Source organism: Xenopus tropicalis, chromosome 3, assembly GCF_000004195.4.
Source record: "Xenopus tropicalis strain Nigerian chromosome 3, UCB_Xtro_10.0, whole genome shotgun sequence".
Lineage (NCBI taxonomy): Eukaryota > Metazoa > Chordata > Amphibia > Anura > Pipidae > Xenopus > Xenopus tropicalis.
In genome coordinates this window covers 98,596,238-98,619,515 of record NC_030679.2, presented here as the reverse complement: position 1 = coordinate 98,619,515, position 23,278 = coordinate 98,596,238, and the positions used below count along the sequence as shown (strand labels likewise).

General features: G+C 37.4%; 1 protein-coding gene across 2 annotated transcripts in view; it reads right to left on the bottom strand.

Moving 5' to 3' along the window:
- Positions 1-23,278, bottom strand: part of thsd4 (thrombospondin type 1 domain containing 4) — a 354,761-nt gene that overhangs the window by 34,218 nt on the left and 297,265 nt on the right. For both annotated transcript variants that reach the window (XM_018092415.2, XM_031899170.1), the window contains one exon: positions 6,991-7,195. In XM_018092415.2, the coding sequence (XP_017947904.2) occupies positions 6,991-7,195 (205 nt within the window). The remainder of the gene's footprint in view (positions 1-6,990; positions 7,196-23,278) is intronic.

Sequence of the window (23,278 nt, the reverse complement as noted above, 5' to 3'; positions counted from 1 at the left end):
GGGCTGCACAATATTTAATGCTATAGAACCGAAAAGCATTTTTACTGTATAATATAATCTAAGTATCAGGGCAGAGCTATTTTTCAAAGGAATAAAGGAAATTACATCCTTAATAAAATCCAAGCGTTTAGCTTGCTTGAAAAAATAATAATGGATATATCATGCAAAAAAGTAACATTTGGTTTTTTTTTTCAAAAAGGTCTAATTTATTAAGGGCAAATTCACACACCATTAGTAAAGACATGCCAGGGCCTCCAGCCCCCTCCTATTTGCATGAGGAGTTGCAATTATGGGCTGAAGGGGCATATTCCATTGAGGCAGGACACAATGTGCAAAAACGGCTCATTTTTTTTGCACTTTGTCCCTTCTTTGTCAAGGAGTCCAAAAAGTTAACTGCAGATAATCCAGCAAAATATTAAAATAGTAATGCAGAGATCAACTCAAGTATAATTTCTATTTTGTATCTTGTGGATCACAATATCAGATATATTACGCAATAACAAAATTGACCAATGGCCATGGCTCTTTAAAAAATATCTGGACTGGGAGTCAAAATAAGCTCTGGCGATTCAAGTGCACAGAAGCCCAAACAGCCCCCCAACAGACCCAATAAATAGTGACTGTCTATGGCATCTAATAGTAGCCTCTTTGGAATTTGCCACAAATGCCAGTCCGGGCTGCTTTAAAGCTTGCCAAATGACCATTTTTCTGGGATCTCAAATAAACTACACGTTTGCACATTGCTGAGTGCCATTTGGAAGTGTTTTATGTAACAAATGGCAATTTAGATCAGCTGGTGTGTATATTGCAGATGATTAGTGATGAGCGAATCTGTCCCGTTTCGGTTCACTGACATATTCGGCGAAACAGCGAAAATGTCACAAATGTCACGCGTCAAAAAAAATTGTTTCCCGCGGCTATTCTTTTGACGCGACAATTTTTGGATGTGCAGCGTTTTTTTCCACGGCAAATTTTATCATCTGTTTTGCGAAACAATCCGCCCATCACTACAGATGATCATTGGCTGTATTGATTGTGTGGCTTTCCCAAACAGACATCAGTCATTACAGCTACTATTTTTGGATGTGCAAGTGAGGGAATACACGGTTATGGGAGATAGCTCTTAATACAAGTTGCCCCAGGGACTGGTCCGATTGCCATCTTGGAGTCAAGAAGGAATTTTTTCCCCTCTGAGGCAAATTAGAGAGGTTTCAGATGGGGTTTTTTGCCTTCCTCTGGATCAACTTGTAGTTAGGCAGGTTAGGTATAGGCATTATGGTTGAACTTGATGGACTGATGTCTTTTTTCAACCCAACTTACTATGTTACTATGTTACTATGTTACTATGTTACTATTAGGGCTATATCTTACAGCTGTTTTTTGGTCAAGTTGCAAGTAGATGGTCCACTAAACATATGCTAAGTACAGTTCCCATCTGAATAATTAGAATGTACTTTGGCCATGTAACAAAAAGAATAATAATAGTGTTTTCAATACATTTCCAAATGGTACAGAAAAGTACAATGCACGCTGAATCAGCACCTGAGTTCTGTATTGTTTGTGAGTGTGTATTTATTAAAAATACTCTGGCTTTCTAAACTATTGTTGCATCTATAAATAGCAGCTAGGTTATGATTAAACTCAGTATTTTGTCATTACTAATGATGGCTAAATAGTCCTACTCTTATTCTTGCCTACAGTAAAGCCCTTAGTTGCAGTGTGTTCTAGTGCATTATTGCAAAGGGTGATAATTTAAGATAAGTTACACTAATACCAACAACCGGCATCAAAGGAAATGATATGTAAATATGTTCTCTTTTGTATATCTCCCTCATGGGTACTGGCACACAGAGAGATTAGACGCGTGCAAAACATCTTCAGAATGCTTTCCCATTGCCAATAAATTAAATCACCGGTGGGAAAACATATGCAGTGCTTTGTTTTTTCAAAGCTGTCCAAAGTTTCCTTGTGACTTCAGAAAAACAAAGCACAACGTCTGTTTTCCCATCAGTGATTCACTTTATTGCTGGTGGGAAAGCATTTTGGGGAGATAAGCTGTCTGTGGTAGCCAAGATTTTTCATTGGTGACTATTTTCCTTTGTGCCAGTCCCCTTAGGCTTATAGCACATGGGGAGAGGTTGCCTGTGATTTAATCTGGGCTACCACAGCCGACAAATCTTCCCAAAATGCTTTCCCCCAGGCAATAAAGTGAATTACTTGTGGGAAAGCGTAAGGGGCACTTCGCTTTCCGAGTTGCCTGAAGTTTCTTTACGAGGAAAGCATTTCTGGAAGTGTCATTAGCCCTAAACCAGTGGCGTAACTATAGAGAAAGCAGACCCCATGGTTATGAGAGGGGGAGGAATCTGCCTCCTCTGTAGTCCTAGAAACTATATTAGCTGGCTGCCCACCCCACTAGTGCCTTTGGCTGCTCTCCCACACAAGCTGGTGGGAGGTTGGGGACAGAAGGGGGCAGGCGGATGGCTTTGGGGGGTGGGTTACTGTTGCTGTGCATGCCGTGCCACTCCGCAGGTTTTTTTGGGTGCCACGCGTTTCTTAGGTCTCTATGTGGTGACTTTTACGCAAAAAATCTGTTACATTAAATACTTATTTACAAAGTGGTGTTAGTACTAATGCCGACATTTTGCTTTTGTTGTAAAAAGATATTTATATAAGCATGGATTTCAGAGATACATTGGAATTTATGCCAAATCCATACACTTATAAAACTTTGGTCTCCTTTAAAGCCTCTCCTTACACACGCTCCTTTCATGTACTGCAATGCTGCAAATCCCTATCCATTCTCCCATACTGGGTGTTTATCAAAGATGTTTTTTTACTCTCTAGTAGAAATATCATAGAATAATTCATAAATAATGATAATGTGTTTCAATAGAAGTAACTGAGACTTTATGCATTACACGTACAGAACATCTGGCTGGTTTAAGAGATGTAGTTTATTTACTTTCTGTAGCATTTCTTTTTAATTAAAATGTTTGGGAAATGTTTGTGGCTCTATTTTAAACACAATTGATTAAAGAAACTTTAAGCTCCTGTCTTTTCTTTTGCCCTATGCCTTTCATTTTTTTTTTCTTAAAAAAAAAATCTGACAATTTGGGCAAAAGGAAACAGAAAAGCAACAGCTCCTTATGTCTGTATCACTGGGAGAGCTGCCAGCTGGGGTTTGGCCCAACAGACAGATTTGAATCACACAAACACAACAGACAAGTAAACAAAGGGATTAAAATGGATTGGCCTCAAAGCAACTTGTATGGGGCCTACATTCTTGTTTTATGCTACAGCGGGCAGTAGAGACAAGTCTATGGAAAGGTCTGAATGCAAAGAATATAAATGAGAGAGGTAATTTTCGTGTGAATTATAATGAACCATAACAGTTAATGGTATTAATGTAGATTTAGCCTTTTTCTGCCTTTGGGACTTTTTTCTACATGAATTAAATATAAAACAAAACAGCTTGTTTCTTTTCTAAAACAAAACTTGTAAGTTGTGTGGCAGATTGTGGCGCAGTCCCCATGACAGGCCATGTAAATCCCACCTTTACTATATCTATCCTGCACAATAATAATCATCCCTCTTGCTGAATATCGAAGAAAGTGAAATCATTTTTTCTGCAAAATCTCTCTCCTCATCACTCAAGCCGGGAATTCAGAAATAACTAGGAAAACAACTGGCCTTCATGCTAATCCCCATTCCAATTTACTAAACCCACAGTTTAAGAACCACTGCACTGTTGTATAGAAATGCTATAATCCCACTGTTGTGGTATAAGCATATTTGAGACCACAAAATTCCTTCTAGTTACCCTGTTTGACCTGTTTAGCTCAAGAAATAAAAGAAAAATCATGAGTAAAATAATAGGCAAAAGTATGTTCAGCACAAGCTCCATTCATTGCACATTGCACTTCTTTAGGAACATTATAATTGCCTAGAACGTGCCCCTGTGGGGTTATTATTAAAATAAAACCTATAAAAGCTCAGTGTGTTAAATGTTTGCATTAAAAAATATAAATATGCTGACTATTTCATTAAAAGGAAGATGTTAGAGGTCACCTCAAGTCCCCTTGACCCGTATTAAAACACTAGGCCTGTGGCTATGACTACAACATCCAAATGATTTTGCGCAGCAAAATATTAAACATAATTTAAACAGCAATATCCTTGTATGAGGTTGCATTCTGGATTGCCATCAAATAGGATGATTTATTGCTGCAGCTGTCGATTGCTTTTACATATGATGTACTTTGGAAGTCGCAGCTGTTTTCCAAATCCAGAAAATTTTTCCAGGTGTGAAAACAAACAAGACTTGTTAGCTTGTATAGGATATAGGATGTGGAAACCAAAACAATGACTATTTTCAGCAATCATCATCAGTACTATGGAAGACTAAACAGCAGTCAGATCAATTGGGGAGAAGTGGGTTTCTGCCCCACCCAGTGGCAGATTAATGAGATGTGAGGCACCTAGACTACACTTTCCACAGGCACACAGCACAGTCAGCCAGCAGGTAGGAGTAGGCAGCAGGCAAGGCATGCGTCACTTGCGTGCCTAGGTGTCCTGTGTGATCAGAGGCCCATCTAGTTTTTTTCAATTATTATTTCTATTTTCTTTTTCTGAATCTTTTAAAGGAGACATATGATATGAAAATGAAGAATGTGCCAGTGAATTATACTCCTCTAAATATAGAAGGATTGTGCTTAAAGTTGTGTTGTGGACTGATTTATTGAGAATTTCCCCCAAAACCCCACTAGCCCCGCCCATCTGTTCCTGCTGGCTGAATTCTCTGAATGTGCAGGGGGGCTGGGGGCACTCAGCACACTGCACTGTAGGATAGGAACCAATCAGCAGCTAGGCTGACCTGATAGGGAACTGAAGCCTGTCTTTGCTTGTGTGAGTGCAAGGCTGTGATTGGCTCTCCCCTTCTTGCTGTGCTTCTGGCAGGGACCGTTAGGACACGCCCACCCTTCATTTGAAACAGGGACAGAGAACTGATGGCTCCAATAAAGGGGCCATTTTTACAGATAAGATCAATTTTTAGCCCAAAGTGAAACCCGCACCGTATATTATTCACAATTGCCTACAGGATTAGGCGTTTTTTTGTCTCCTTTAGTCTTTGGGGTTTTTTTTTGTGCTGGGTCTGATCGAGTGCACCTGGGAGAAGATGGCAGGCAAGTCGCCTGTGTGCTACTGGGTGTGTGCATTTAAGGCATGCGTACTCTCTCTGCCAGGTCAAGTCTGTCATGCACCAGCGATGTCACTGACACACATCATACCCAACAAGGCAAAGAGAGCTTGGGTGCACGCAAGCCTGGATCTCAATGCATCTGGGTACAAGCACGCACCTTGCCTGCCGCCTCCCACGTGCACCCGACCAGATCTAGCGCATATAAAAGTAAATTGCAGATAAAATAGATATTAAAAGATTTGGAAAAAGAAATAATAATTAAAAAAGCTAGATGGACCCCTGATCACACTGGACCCCTTGGCTATAGCCTAGGAAGCCTATGCATTAATCCACCCTTTTCCATCCAGCTGCCCCATTGCTCTAGGAATGTATTAAGGTTGTTATTGGGTAAAGCTGAGATTTACTTGTATAGTGAATGCTTATTTACTAAAGCAAACACTTCAGTTAATGATGGGATATCGTCTGTTTCCAACTTGTTGGGTATGAGAAGCCTGGTTTCTGTGAAAATATGGAATATTATGATTATATGTTCTTTTGTAGTTTGCCCAAACCTCAGGTTTAACCAAGCCATCTGCAGGAGTTTGAGTCCATGCACTGTAACTCCTCAGAATTTTGTAATCTGGGGACTACTTCACTGGATATGTACATAGTCCCCTTTGCCTCTAAATTTCCTCATTTACACTGACAGCTTGCATTTGTTTTAAGCTATAGGTGTTAGCTAAAGTAGAGAAGGTTTGTAGATGCTTTGAGTCATACAGCTGAGAGATATGGGTAATTCCCTTTGAGACCAGTTGAGGCCTGATATTGAAAGTTTATTAAATTGGAAAGGTAATTTAGGGTAGGTGAATGGGGCTATAGCTTGTATTTGATCCTGTCCTCAAGATGTGAGCTGTAGCGTGAAGTGTGTAGTTCTTTGCTTGAGGGTATGATATATGTTTGGAGCCAAAGAAGAATGTTGATCTAGGTGTTACCATCTGTTGTTGGGTGTCTCACTGTGCCATGTAACTGTTTGGCTCATTATAGAAGCCTAAAATAAATAGTTGGTAGTCCTAATCCTCCTACCTTTGCTGGTCTGTAATAAGTAATAATATTTACTTGGGCCCTAGATTTAGTACTGACCCAGACAAACTTGTAAAAAACACTCTTTTCTTTTAGATACTGAAGGGGAATAGATATTGGAAGCATACAGAATAGAGGTTTGGAAAGGATCGTCATCTTAAGGAGTGCTATGCGTCCTAGCCAGGAGACATAAGTGAAGGCTTTATGACAACTTTTTATATCCTTTGAGATTTATAAAGTTTAACTACTTTTGCTCACCGATCATTTGACAGTTCTTTTGCTTTCCCCATGCTTCAGTAACCATCAAAATCAGTGCAGCCTTGGATGACATTTACAAGAGCTAATAAACTCACTGACTGCTTATTCACAAACACTAATTCCAATCAAACAAGGCACAAGTGTGGATACTTTCCCTTTATCGCCATCTGGACTTGTGTGTGTCAGGTGAGTGTATATTATCAGCCCAAACATTCAAGGATATGTAAACTTTAGATCAGGACAATCTGTGGGTTTTTAGTTAGCATTATGCCCATATTTTACAAAAATAACTAGGATTTTACAAATTCTGCCACGGCCATGTAAGCTTCTGAGCTTGACTATATAAAGCATGTAAATAGCAAATATTGCCTACCTAACATGTAATTTCTATCTTACTTACTAACCTGTATATAGCAGCCTTATACTAAAACAGTAACAAATATGATCAGAAAAGGTTCCACTTATTCACTTACCTAAATAGTTGTTACTTTTTGTCATCTCTGTCACATTTATTTTTGTGGCACCTTCTGGAATTTCCACAACTTTATGGTACCCTACTTTTATTAATACATGCTTGAAGACTCCGGAGACTACTTTACAAGCTGTGTTATCTCCTCCGCAGACGCCGCATTTGTCAAGCACTTTATCTGACCCCAAATAGTCATCACAGCCAATGTTCTGTTGAAAAAAAAACATAAAATAAATATATATATATATATATATATATACACAATTCAGCAGGAACATTCAGTGAGTACAGTTAATATTTTGCTACAGAATTCAATGTAAAATAGTTTCCAATGTTATTATATTGTGAAACAAAAATGACTTTGGAAAGATTATTGTATAAATACCTTAGAGGATATCAACTCGCCTTTTATGTCACCCAATAACTCTTTGCAATATGTCATGCCATTTACTAAATGAAGGTATAATTTGCCATTTTATTAAAGCTATATATAGAGTTACACTTGCTCACACTTTCACCTCAGCAGCAGACACCTGACAGAATACGCAACAATCCTTCATAACAGACATTGCTAGGTTGGAGATGCCAAGTTCACCAGCTGGAATGGTCCCGCTGTGAATGAACTTATTGTTCATAGCTATGTCAGCAGCTCTCTGCATTGGCTTTTAAGACTGACTGGCCTATCTGTAAAGGTATAGGCACATAATTGCATGCGAAAAGGATACTGCTTGGTCTAGAAAATCCATGGCAAGCATCAAGAGCTGAGGTGAGCCTCGAGAACAATATTACTTCATGTTTAGAATGTCAAGTTCAACCACAGTTCATAGATGCATAGATTACATTTCCAATCTGACATTTCCGTTGATAAAGACTCTCCTTCTATTAGATACTACATAAGTAAACCTATTTCATCTTAATGATGGGCAGTGCCAGTTGTCACATTATCACAAAGACAAATACTTTCATTTTGTTCTGTTGTTTTCACATACTTAACTATAACGACTGATACACAAGAAAATGAGCCTCAATTCAGTTGCTAAATTGCAACAGCGCTTGCTGCCTATAACAATTAATCGCCAATTTATTTTGATCAGTCTATTACAAGTTAGGAAATGGAAGGTTTGATGTAGGCAGCTGCACTGCTGCAACTTAGAACCAGTATTAGTAAATCAGCCCCAATAAGGAACAGCCATAGGGTCCATTATCTGCAGGTAAGTATTATAAAACAAGCAGCACAACTAAGCTCTTCTCATTTATCCTTTCACGGTATAATGCTTTCTGGTAAGGGAGGTCCATGTAAAGTGGAAACAGAAGAGGAAATTATGACAATAAAAACAATAAATTAGAATACATTCAACAGTAATATCAATGAAATCTACAAGAATAAGGAAGGTTAGTGCTGGTATATTAAACATTGAATGTGAATGTCATAGAATTACTAAATATAGTAATACCGTCCATGGTATTATTGCTGCACAATAGCAATAACATAATTTTCATTTTATCTGATCAAGGCCTGTAAGTGTGGTATCCTGTAATATATTTATATAACATGTATGCATTTGCTATGTGCTACATATGTGTGATCTTTCAGTATACTCTGTTTTAGTAGCCTTGCTCCCTCAACAGTGTCATTAGATACTGCCAAAGTATACTACTGCAGTATTTTGATACTTCACATATGATTTGCTGATTACAGTTGAAATACACTGTTTAGAGGTATGTCAATGTGGTGTACAGAGTATGTAAGTGCAGAAATCCAGAAGAGGCTATCATTTGATTTAGTGAGTTAGAATGGTTGTTAATTTGTTATTCTAAATCATCATCACCAGAATTGTAGGTCCCAGCAACATAAACAGGTGTTCTGTATGTTGGGAATGTTTTAGTTTAGTGGGTTTAGTTATCTAGATCCATCTTATGAATGAGCTGAGTATGCCTTTCTGTAAAACTAACTTTAGTTATTCTCTATGGCCACTACAGACAAATGATTTCACACTGATGATTCAGTTTCTTGGCAGCTGCCTTATGTATTAATCCAAATCTACACAGAAGGGAAGTAGGAAGAAAGGGAGGAGGACTGCTACTTTTAAAACAAAGATTATTAAATGAAAGATCAGTCAAATACAAAAATCAGACATTATTTTCCTTTTAAGATCCAATAATCACATTTTTTATTTTTTCCTCTATGTATCTGTCTCTAGAATATATTATAAACTGTGCATTGTTTTCCATATCCATAAAGTTCTCGCTAAATGTAATTTTATATGGTACACAACCTAATTGTTTTTTCACTTCTTGCAACATTCCTCATGTCTTTTCTAAATCCCTGGTAGTTTGATAACTCTGCACAAGAAAGCAGATAGGGATTTAGGCATCTAGCGGTCAAGGGGAGTGTGACCTGACACAAGTGACACTGGGGGTCAGCCAAATATGGAGGAGACCAGGTAAAGCAGCAACAGAATCAGCACCTGTAGTTTCTTAGGCCTTCTACATTTATACAGTAAAGCTGTATGTAGCATACGGAAGGTTCAGTACACAGCAAAATCTATTGTGAACATGGAATGCCTTAATAAGATTGTACATATTCTTCATCAACTGATATCATTAAGCAGTTAGTTTTGCCTATATCAAAACTATTTTGTTGTTGCAGAATATATTAAGGAACCAGGTTTATTATTAACATTTTTGTACTGTTATCACACTTGTTTGCACCATGCAGAGAACATTGTTCCAAATGGTACACCAGAGATGGTAGAGCTCCAATAAAAATATGTGACCCCCAGACTCTTGTTTCATTGTTGTCCAAAGAATACAGTCATGACTGTGTTTCTTGCATTTTGTGTCAAATGTCTGTCTGTTATTATGAGACAAAATACATGGGAGGGGTTTCGATCAACAAAGAAGTACAACAAACACCTACCTGCACACCTCGTATTTATTTTTTCTAGTCATTCATTTAGAATGTAATCATAACCCTTAAATAACTCATTTGTTTGGACAAGAAAACACAGGAAAGATGCTATATATATATATATATATATACTGTATATATGCTATAAGACTATATCTGCAACTTTCTTAACACTAATGCAGGGAAAAGTGTTCAAGATAAGTATAAATTTTGTTTTCTAGGTCTACAGAACTAAATCTATTGTAGCCATCAAGGAGCTATGCAGTTCTGCAAACTCTGTGCATAGCTCTACATGATCAGTTCCTATTTTAAAAAGAAATCTACATAAAAATTCAAATTTATAAAAATTTAGGTCTACTCCGCCATACTGTGCCTGATCTATGCTGCCTGTGTGTCCCATACTGTGCCTGCCTTATGATGCCTGTGCGTTCCACACTTTGATGGCACACACAGACAGCATAGAGTAGGCAAAGTGTGGAACGCACAGGCATCATAAGGCAGGCACAGTATGGAACACACAGGCAGCATAGATCAGGCACAGTATGGCACACACAGGCAGGATAGGGCAGGAAGGGTACTGCCTGTGTGTGCCATACTGTGCCTGATCTATGCTGCCTGTGTGTCCCATACTGTGCCTGCCTTATGATGCCTGTGCGTTCCACACTTTGCCTACTCTATGCTGTCTGTGTGTGCCATACAAACAGGCAGCATAGGACAGGCAGTACATACAGTGACACAATGCTGGCACTGCTCCTACAGTCTGAAGTATGAACAGGTGAACAATGTAGGTGCATACAGTCTGAGCCTGAACACTGTAGGGACTAAAAAGGTGTGAACAAAACAGGGGCTTAAAGGTGTGAAAAGTACAGGGTATTTACATGTATAAACAATACAGAAATTTGAGGTGTGAACAATGCAGGGGACCAGTTAATCTCAGTACTGATACCACAAAGGTAAGCAGCCAGACAGATGGGGGGGCCACGCAGAGGGGGGGTTGTGAGCCACCAGTTGGACAGCACTAATCTAGAAGAATAAATTGTTTCATACTTTACCCAAAATTACCAAAGGACAGAGCCTCTCCAGCCACTTTCACAGGCTTCCTAGGGGCGTTCACAATTCAGAAACCAGTAAAAGCACTTTGGGAGATAATAAGGAACTTGTGACCTGTAAGGCTAAAGAGGGCATTTATACATAGGATAAAGCTACAGAGTGCATTTATCAAAAATCACGCAGTTGCAGTAAATAAATTGTGCATGATGACGACTATGGATGGATGATCTCCATTGCAAAGACTGCAATTAAAATTGCCCCTTAAGTGAACGCTTAATATGAAATAGACAGCAATATCCTACAACAATCCATTTTGGAATTTCAGCAGTTATCTGGTTACTACAGTTCCATTTACCATAATAACCAGGCAGTGGTTTGAATAAGAAACTGTAAGATGAATAGTAGAGGGCCTACATTTTTTTAAAAAAAAAGTAATAGAAAGTACACAAACAATAACATAGTGGCTTCACACTACAACTTGTGGCTGCCAGGGTCAGTGACCCCTATTTGAAAGTTGGTCCTTCAGGCTGGTTGAACATAACGAATTGTATTCTAAAAGACAGCACAGCTTATTAAGGTCACTCAGGGAGAAGTGATAATGTAGGTCTCATTTAAATACAATTTTCATAAAATAGGCATATGAAATCATGAAGTCTATAAAAACAATATTTTTATCAAAGTGTGTCACAATTTGCTATAAACTCCTGACTATAATGTATAACATATGCTCCACGTAAACACAAGTTACACTTCTAAAACTGGATATGATCACACAGATTCCTCTGCACAAAGCTAAACGGAGGAGTGTTTAGGCAGAGACATCACAGAAATCTCATTTGTGCATACCACGGAGCGCTACGGCTGCCAAGCTCAGGCTGAACTCTTAACATCTGCTTCCATTTCAAATAGAGATGAAATTGTCTAATACATACAGTTCACATAATAAAATCTCAGCGGTCAAGTGGTTATCCAATAATGTCAGAAAACACTCACTGGCCTAATCCTCAAATGGAAAGAACAGTGTGAACTATTAAGTGAAAGGATAATGTAACAAAGCAGAGAAATCAAGGATGATCAATAGTGTACAGGTGGAATAACATAAATGCTACTCATTTTTGGGCCATTGTGAGATTCTGGACCCTCCCTAATAAAGTAATAACTCTGGTTGAGGAATGGAAATCTGAGATAGTAGTGAACTTCAGGAATGTGCACATATTTTAATGAAAGTTACATGTCTGATGGGATATTCAATATAAAAATATATATGTATCAAAATTAGGTTTAGTACACTGTCTACTTTGGATTTACAAATGGTTGTTGTGTTGGGTCTAAATTAAATCACCAACACCAACACTTTCTCTGTCACTTGAGCTAAGGACTTGATGTGTTTTAGATCGCACAAACAGATTGTACAACTTTGTGTCTCCAACAGATATTGCATACCAGTTGAGTCTATAGAGCAAAGCAGTGGGACTTTGACTTCTGTAGAAATGAACTGTCTGCTTGCATTGGCAGCTTCTGGAAGTAAATGTTGGACCATAATGGTACTGGCACACTGGGAGATTAGTCGCCCACCATAAATCTTTGCTACCGAAAGGCCACTAATGTCCCCATAATGCTTTGCCACCGGCGATAATGTAACTTGCTGGTCGACCGCTTTGTCTTTCCAAAGTTGTCTCATGAGGAAACTTTGGGTGTTTCAACAATATAAAGCACCACATATGTTTACCCACAGTTGATTTACAATTTCAGAAAGACTAATCACCTGCAGTAGCGAAGATTTATCATCTTCCTGTGTGCCAGAACCTTAAGGGACACCTTGGGTCTGTACTATTACAACCATGGCAAGCTGCTATTCATAATCTTATGTTTAACAATGGTCCCTGTCTCCATATAGTAATACTAACCCACTGCTACAATGGATAAGGTTGTGTCAGTATCACTACAAGAAAAGGGATGGACTGAGCAGAGGGAGCTGAGATTCTCATATAGGCTTAGGCACAGTTATTCAGCCCAGTGTAGCCTTGTTGAAGTGAACAGCCTGTAAACGCAGCTGGGTAGGGACGATTTTTAGAAAAAAATAACACAGGATCCATTGCTTAAGTGTGGTACATATTTAACTAGCTTTGTTTGTAGTTTGAACTATGTTAGATATCTCCTGTAAGATTCCATAGGTGCTGCTCTACCATGGAACCCCCCTTTGAGCCTATTGGTACTTCTACTTGGCTCCCATTTCTAGTATGGTAGTGACAGTGCAGTGTGTATGCAAAAGTGTGACGATGAGGATGAGAGCACACAGAGATACAGAGGGCAAGTTTGTATGCAAAAAGTTTAGTGGTTTTCTAAATAACGAACTGGTTACAAAGATCCATGTCACCAATGCACTGAGGATCACTAAGCAGAAACATTCTCCATATAAATAGGGCAGTGTATTCACTAAGCTTCAATTGAAGAAAAAAAAAAACACATAAAAGTCACTGATATATTTAGCCGTTGGTTCAAACATGGAAAATGTGAAGCTTTGACATATGGTAAGGGCAGGAGACTGTATAAACTGTGATGTTTATACTGTATTTTGATGCAACAAAATTGAGATCTCAGAAAGACCTGCCAATGATTAGACACTGAGCACATTACAAAGTGCTCCAGAAACAGTTAAGGCTGAACATGAAACCATTTGTTTATGACTGGTCTTAGCTAAAATTATATTCTAAAGGAATTTTGATTGAATAAAAGAACATTTTCTGTGAGACTGCAATATGTTTTCATAAAACGTGTTTTTAATTTGAAATCCCTTAGTATTCTACAAAAAAAGGAAATTTCTCTCATCGAGATATCATTGGTTTACCAAGCAAAGGGTAGCAATATGCTCTAAGGCAGTAACCCACAGCAGCTAATGAGAATGAGAATAGCTTTCACTAGTAATAAGATTTATAACATCAAACAGGATTGGTCGCTATGGGCTTAGAAAAAATGCTAAACATATTTAAAATAGTTATTAATATTTTGACTATGTGAACATTTAAATGTACGGATTCACACATTACAAAGATATGACTATTATTTCTCCCATACTTTGTCTTAGAACCTGAAAAAAGACCCATATATAACTGTCACCTACAGTAAGTGCCAAATAGACCTAGTAGCGTTAGGTTAACAAATATCTTGTAATCTTACCTAAAACGTGGTAGGAGCTTGGACAAAGGTGAAATTCACCCTAGTATAAGGGAACAGTATGAATGACCAGGTAGAGTAGTTCCCATTTCTCAGCTCCTATAATGGCCTGCTTTATGTGAGTGCAGTTTGCTTAACTAAATATATGTTTGTTTATACACTTCATGAAGTGTTCTTATGTTTTAGTTGTAAATAGACATGATGCTGATGTACATATAAACTGACCTCTCATTCAGTACAAAATAAATGTTTCCTGCCAATGAGCCAAAACCTCCATTATGCTTGTGAGTTGCTGCTCTGAATATTCAGATTTCATCTCACATTTGCAGAAATATAAATATGTTGTTAATTACAGTTTTTACAGATCAAGTGAACTGTGCAATGGTGTATTGCTCACGTTTGCTGTATTTATAGGCAGCCAAGGTATTTTTATACATCTACATAAAGTAAATGTTATTATTTGATTCATATCTGTGCCTGAGACTATTAGTGACCACAGCAACTACCTAAACACTGCTTAAAGATTCTTACTGCTGCTACAAAGTTTATTTAAGGTTGGCAAACCTTAGCCAACCTCAGCAATATTAGGGTCATCCAATCATTTAGCCCTAGGGCCAACAATCAGATCACAATGACGGGGATACAGTCCATCAGGGCAAATACCTCATCAACAAGCCAATATGGTCCTCAATCCAAATGGAAGTCAAACCTGCCCAATTTTTTAGCCAAATATTGGATATTGGGCTGTGATTTCAAGAGTTTTTTCTAATTTGAATAAACTAGAATTAAAAAAAAAAAATAGAATGTTTGCTTATTTATTTATATGGTAAACTTGTTTGAATTAAAAAAAACTTGAATACCTTCACTTTTCGAGCTTACAAACTTGAATATAACTCAAAAAACTGGAATGGCTCAAATTGAAAATATGGTTTGCCTGGGACAGTTTCCATTGACTTCAACATAAACTCAATGGCTTTTGAATGTAAAAATGTAGCAGTTAAGTTTTCAGGTTTTTTTGCACTTAAATAACAGACATTTAAGTTTTTGAACCATAACTAGTGCAAAAAACTCGAATTGTGAAAAAAAATCTAATTCAAACCTTGATAAATCACACCTCCTTGATGTCTGGTTTATTATCAACAATTAATACAGTTGGGCAGGATAACCAAATGATCACTTATATATATGAATCTACATCAGGTGGGTCCCTGCACAACACTACCTAGATCAAGTGGTTGTTGCATAACTGGGACACCAAAGATAAATATTGTTAATATACTTGGTCACAGACTGCTATTAAGTTATATTAAATTATCTGAGGTGATGAAAGAAGAGCAAGAAAGAAGAACCATGCAGCATGCAGAGAACTAAAGGGTATTTATGTGTTAATATCACCAGCTTAATATGCCTTAATGCTTTGTTTTGTGCACCAAATGCAGTCTCAATGTTGCTTTTTGAGGAGGATGAAAAGACAATTATATTTACACTGATTTTTTTGTTTTCCGTGCCAGCATAATTTAACTCAAGGAAACCTACTGTTTACAATATTAAAAAATGAAGTTGGAACAGAGGCAAACAGATGCTTTGAATATGGTAGGTCTCAAGTCTAATGTCTGTTAGAATAGCCTATGCTCAGGCAGGAATAGAAAGAGGTACTTTGTGTAGCCAACTGCATCACATTTTATTTAAAGTTAGAACTATAAGTAATGACTTGGCTAAAGCATATTGCATGCACTGGAGAGGGAAAAGGAAACCATCTCTCATTCCTGATAAATCTCATCATCAGTTTCAAAGTCTTTCAGCCTTTGTTCCAAGATTCTAATTTATCACACTGCAAAACTAACATTCTTGCAACTGTTTTTAACCAAAATCCCCATAGAGCAGTTGTACATAGATCACTAATTCTTCTTCGTTTGAGAGTGTGAATAGTATATTAGTGTTGGATAGTAAGGAGAGTATATCTAAATGCCTTTCATTATAGAAACATATTTCATCACAGACTTTATTTTCTACGTAGCCAGGAGCAGAGTATATGTGTGAGGATTTCTAAAGACAACAGCAGAGAAGTAAAACAGGGGGTGTGATTACTGGGGGCCTAGGAGGGACTTAGTGATAAGCAATTTCAAGATATCATATGTTTGTGTAAACATAGCTCTACCCATAGTTTTAAGGACCCAAAACTATTGGGATCAAGTTATCGAGATAACAATTTCTGAAAATGAAATAGAGTATTTAAGAAATGGCTTTCCTATATTTTAGATAAGGTTTCCAGATAAGGGATCCTATACATATACATTAAAATACAAACAGGGGAATCATACTTTGCCAGGATAAAGATTTACAAATTATGTCAGCAAGAGTAAAAATGTTATAATATTAGGGGGCTGATTTACTAAGACACGATTTCGAATCCGAATTGGAAAAATTCCGATTGGAAACGAACATTTTGCGACTTTTTCGTATTTTTTGCAATTTTTTCGGCGTCTTTACGATTTTTGCGTAAAAACGCGAGTTTTTCGGCGTCTTTACGATTTTTGCGTAAAAACGCGAGTTTTTCGGCGTCTTTACGAAAGTTGCGCAAAGTCGCGATTTCTTCGTAGCGTTAACACTTGCGCGCAAAGTCACGCCTTTTTCGTAGCGTTAAAACTTAAAAGGCGCGACGTTTCGCGCAAGTTTTAACGCTGCGAAAAAATCGCGACTTTGCGCAACTTTCGTAAAGACGCCGAAAAACTCGCGTTTTTACGCAAAAATCGTAAAGACGCCGAAAAAAACGCAAAATTACCGATCATTATGAAAAAACGCAATCGGACGCATTCGGCCCGTTCGTGGGTTAGTAAATGTGCACCTAGGTGTTGTACTCTATAAAATGCTCAGTTTAGTTCTGCACTTCAATTATATTATATATATATATATATACATACACATACATAATAAGTGGAAGTCCATATTGAGCTTCTACAACAGTGCTTGTCAGACATTTCCCTTGGAGGACCAGCCTTGTTTTACGTCCCTTCTTAGCCCATAAAAAGGTTACAGATATAGGGGAAAAAAAAAAAATATATATATATATATATATATATATATATATATATCACAATTCCAACAATAGATAGGACTGCAAATACATTTTCATCCCCAAAAAAAAAAAATCTAAATTTTCAAATTGGGCTTTTATATGTACATGTAAAAAGAAAAGCCAATAGTCTTTCCTTATTCAAGATGAGCCCCCCTTTGCCACTGCTCCAAGCTTCCCCCAGGAGGGCTGGCTCACAATTTGGAAACCACTGTTCTAAGCCACACCAATAGGGATTATAGGCTAAGTTGAAATGATAAACAGATAACCAGAAGCACAAGAAGTCCCCAGCCCCAACTACTGAATATTTTAAACTTGGGTGGCTGCCGACTGATGTAAGTGACTAGGTGAGTATATTAAATATAGCTAGATCTTAACCTAAACCCAGTTATACCTGAAGAGGTGTTGGGTCAAAGAATTTCTGCAGACGTGGGGCACTCTTTCATGGGACACATCATTAAAGCTTCTCACTACACTCCCCCTAAGTAAAATTTAAAAGCATACAAGTATTCTTAATTTCCCTGGACAGCTCCTTTGGGATACAAGGGAAAAACGGAGATGGTGGTAGAGGTCATAATAAGGCACTGGAGCCCAATAGTTAAGAACATAAAACCATTTTTCCAAAGTAGTAAATGTGCCGGACATGGCGCCTTACAAAGTTGCGAGGATTTATGAAAACAAACTTGTCTTTTCAAAATCCCTGGATGCTGTGAAACAATTTCAGTCTTGCCTGATATATTCTGATTTACGTTTTGACATACCTTCTAGACCTACAGTGAATTGCCGTATGAGATGGAACAGCTGGATGTAAACATTTCAGTCCTCATTACTCAATTTAGTTGTCATAACAGACACTGGGATATAGTGCTTCTGGAGGCAGCCTTATCCACTCTGTGGTACATTGTTACAGTATAGGTATATTTCATACAAGAGGAGGAAACCGGAAAATACCATTAGCTAAAACAGAAGACATTTTGTTTTCTACCTGCAAGCTTTCACACATTCAAACCAAGCTTTATCACTGGCTTACAATTAATAAATTCAATGGTGTACAACTGCAATATTACATAAGGCACCTATTTCTTACATATTCCTATACATACGATCACCTGAAGTGCCACTGAGCCCATTATCAAACGTGAGGCTACATTTATGCAGGTATAGTGCTGTGAAGGCAGCAATGAACCAAATATTAGTGTATGGAAAAGACTAAATGGTGCCTTGTTTTTTGGCAGCAGAGCTTTTAAATTAAATTAGATTTTTGTATGCATTTTGCTCATGCTGCCCATCTCAGGACAAATGTAATATTCCTATAAATGTATTAGTGAGCCATTGTACTACGGTGTATGGTAACTATTTGTTATGGAAGTAGTGGGTTGTTGTGTAGCAATTTTGAGTAAATAAAATTGTAGATAAGCACCTACAGTTTAGCTTGTAACCTTGTTAATAAATGACACCGTTGCTTTGTATGGAACCAGAACCAGACAAGCATCTAACTGGTTGGACCTCCTTGGTGACACTGGAAAAAGCATTTGGTGTTAAGCTATATCAGTCTACTAAATCTGTTGAATTTTCACTAGTCTTTTAGGTAATGGCAGGGCTGGCCTTAATATAATACTACTCACCCCTGGACAATTAGAAAACCAGAATACAGTGTCCTGTAAGGTATATTATTTCCCTTTTAATGGACTCACAAGCGTACAGTAAAATACATGGGGCCTATGCAATGTTTATTGTGCACTATGGTACTTATATAGCACGGACACATTTCTTCAATGCTTTACAGGGATTATACATCATTCACATCAGTCCTTGCCCCAGAGGAGCTTACAATCTAAGGTCCCTATCACATTTACACACACTATGGTCAGTTTTATCAAGGGGATGGCATATCTTAGTTATGCTTAATGCACAGAATGTCTTAACATATACAGTATATATATATTGATAATGGGTGAGTGCAGAGGAGCTCTTGTTGTCTATGTCAATTTTATCAGGAGCCAATTAACTTGCATAAAATTAATTGCATATTTATAAAGTTGCAGCATTAAAAAGCATGTAAACTAACACTAACACTGAATTTCTCTTGCATACAAATTCTGTTTGCCATAATTACATGTATATTTACAACTTGAAACCCTGAGAAATAATGGGGAACCAACGTTGGAAAAACCAGTGTAAAAAAAAATAAGTGTAAACCGCAACAATTTCTATTTTTGTGAGGAGCTAGCCTTGAATGGCATCTATACAAGCCCGGGCGTAGGGCAACAAGCATATTGGGGCAGCATGCCCCTGCTCCCCACATCTGCACTGGGGACTGAATGGGAGATTTTTATAGCTATTTGAATATCCAGCCCTGCACCTATATGTGATTATGGTTAAAAAAAAGTCTGTGTTTTCACTTCCTTTCTTCCATATTAATGATGCCTTCCATAGACTATAATGGGAATGTTCTGCAGAAGGTTTAAAGGGATTTTTTTGTGCCATAAGCCTATACATCTCTACTTTGGGAAATTCTTTCATTTTGTTTCTATTGATAACTGCAATAGAGAAGAAATATATGTAATTTAATTGTTTTACCTAATATCATCAAGCCTATAAAACTGAATAAAAGTAAAAAATAAATAAAATGGCATTTTCCTACACATGGCCAAATGTTTCAACTATTGTGTATTATAGTTATAAATAAAATAAATACAAATATAAGATCTGCTCTAAATCTGGCTACAAGTTATGGTTTAGGGTTTCTCTGGGAATATTTCAGCATCCCATCATATTTCATTATAAAACTGCACCTTGAGGATTTATTAAGCCATTGGAGCTTTTACAACAAAAGTGTCATAAAGTTTGCAGAATAATAGAAAAACATCTGGGTCTCGTCTACTGTCAGACTTCAACGCACTTTACTTGTGCACCGGGGATTACTAATTCCTGAGATCACATCAAGTTTGACTTTGTTGTCTCATCGTTCATTTAGAGACATATTTTATTGATTATACCTGGCAGTCACTTTTAGCAAAGCCTTTGTTCAGGTTTCCCACATCTATAAAGCAGACTTTGACCTCCAAGCACAGATCAGAATTATGGCTAAATATAGCAGAGTGCAAAAAGTTTCGCTCAGGTTAAAGGGTCAGTCAGAGCGAAGCTCTCGATTTCAGACAGTTCTAAAATGGAGCATGGAATACAATGGTTAACACCTCATTTAAAACAAACCAACTCTAATGAGCAGAATACCAATTAATGAGCAATAAATTCCATTTGTATGAATGGGAAGTCTTTGTTAACAAAATATGACTTTACCAAGGCTAGTTGTGTGCCTTGTTCCATCAGATAAGAAGGCTCAATATTAGGTTATTAGTAACTCTACCTTCTGGGAAGAGGTGGATACTGTTGGCCATAGAAAATGATGTCTAATCAGACAAAACATAAGGGAAGATCCAATATACAAGAGCACATTGGGACACCAAAAGCTCACACAATCAATTTGATTTGACTTGAAAAAAAAAACCAAGTATGAGCAGGCCACTTAGTTATAAATGGTTACAAGCAGCAGATTGAGATTCATTTATTTAAGGTGCGCTAGGCTAAGGTAATATCTTGCAATATGGATATATTTTAATGCAATCTGTAACCTGTAGATTCTTAGCTGCCTTTCTAGGTCTTAATTCAATTCTACAGAGATCGGTTATTATTGGATGGCAATCTTCTCACTTCTCCAACCAGCATCTGTAATGTGCCTTTAAGCTACAGTGCCATATCACTAATATTGGCTCTGCAAATAGCATCCCTGGCCCAAGAGTTCTAAGACTTAACGCCATAGCAGTAAAAGTGGCTCATAGATCTCAAGGCAATAAGTTAACTAGCATTGTGTATTGAGTCCTTGAAATACATATGTAGGCTAGGTGCCTAGTTTTCCAGCTGTAAAGAGTATTGACTACATTGGTGGGAATGCTTTCTTCCCTCTACAATATGCACAGATTGAAGCTATTTTACTAATAATTTGCACCACTGTAGTTAACCATAGAATTAACAGTCAGCTTGGAACAGTCAACTGTAAATTAGAAATAGTTAGCAAAGGTCTGATTGATTGCTTTTTGGTAAATCACCTCCATTTTATCTGCCAGGTTTTAATCATATCCAGTCCTGTCCTGCACTGGCTTCACTTTTTCATGGGCCAGTGCAGAAGCAATGCAGTGGCATTCCTAATTTACTCTGTGTGTGTGTGTTTTGAGCAATTCAGAAATGATATCACCATGTCTCGGACTCTGAATTATCCTCTTTATGCCTATAACTGTAAATATTCTAGTGACCTACTAGAACTTTATGCAAATTGTGTAGCTCCAGTAGACATGTTTCTTTAATTTATTATGTGTTCTCTGAAAGTTCTAGCTTTTCTAGAAATAAAAATGCAAACAGAATCAAGTACAGGGTTGAGGACAAGGTGAGTCTTCTATAATGTTAGAATGTTTGTAATGATTTTTATTTTTTTCCCCCCTGTTGGTGTTCTCATGGCACTTGGACATATGGGAGTAATCCAAGTTCTGAGAAACACTTGTCCCACATTGATACGTTTACCTTTCATACAGCAGCTGCATGATAAATCCATTGAAAAGGAAAGAGATGTGATTTATTGGGACATTTGTGAGAAATCCATCATAGGATCGTATATACTAAAAACTAAATTATAATTATAAATTAAACTACTTTGAAGACACATAAAACAATTCCAGAAGAAACACACAAGTGTTCCTAATAAACACTGTAAATTGTGTTGGTTTTTAATATCTAAAAATATAAAGTAATCTGATTACTTTATAATATGATCCACTAGCATTGTAGCTCTTGTGAGTGCCAAACTGCAGCTATTGAAGAGTGGTTTTCCAGCAGGACAATGATCCTAAACATGCACTGAATGTCTGCCAGGTCTGTCTGAAGTCCAAGGAAGAGCAAAGAGAGCTGACTCACGTCTTTCCCTCCACACTCACCGCAGCTCAACCCTGCTGAACATCTTTGGGGAACATTTTGGAATATCACAAGGCACTCTCTGGGATTCTTAAATTCTGCAAAAATGTGCAGAATCAATGCCAATGTTTTAAAAACACAATTTAAGTATAAGGAGTGCATTTTTTTTTGGTAAAAATGATAAAATAAACACAGTTCCTGGTGAGGGACTTTAGCTTATGGGCCATGCTGTACAGTACATAATGTGGGTTTTTTGTTTTTTTTAATAAAAAATAACAATGACATTTTATTTAGCTAACATTCAAATGAACATTTATTGTTCCAATTCATTCAGTTCCTTCTTATATGTACTGACCGCATCAATGGGAATTCATAAGCTGAAAAAAGAGAATGGAAAGTCCTTGAGGGCAAAAGGACTGGTATTTACCAATTATATACAAATATATTACATTCATTCTTATATGGGAATGTAACATCAGATACAAAGCTTGGCCAGGGTCTAGTAACTCATACTGTGCCTATCAGTTATTTGTCAGCTGTGCAAGCATCTGCCTTAACTTGTATGAAGGTTGTATGATGGAAGCTTTGTGGCTGTTATTACATTTCCACATAGAGATCTTGTACGAAGCACTGTGTGCAGCATATATCTTGCACTGCATGCCTCTGCCCAAAACAAATGGGAATTATACAATTTAAGGAAGAGACACGTTTTGGGAAGACAATTTGGGAATAAAATCCAGGCCTTGCTAAATAAAACTCATATTGAAAATATTGATCCGTTAGATGCTGTTATTAAATTTGCAAAATGTGGTGGCTTAACAATAGATTGTATGTGGGTGACTAAATACAAACAAGCAAAAAAGTATACAATATCTACCATATGTAAAACCCCCCAAAAATTGTTTTTGTGGCTTATCTTTAAGGAGAAAGTCATAGTTTTGACACACACACACACACACACATCAACTGATGGATCCTGTGCATATTAGCATAAAGGCCCTTCATAGAGCAGTAACCTAATACAAAAACTTTTTAGCTCCATTCTGGGGCCACACTATAAACAACAACATATTAAAATACTTATTTTCTGTTACATTAGGCACTAAACTCCCTCCCCACTGT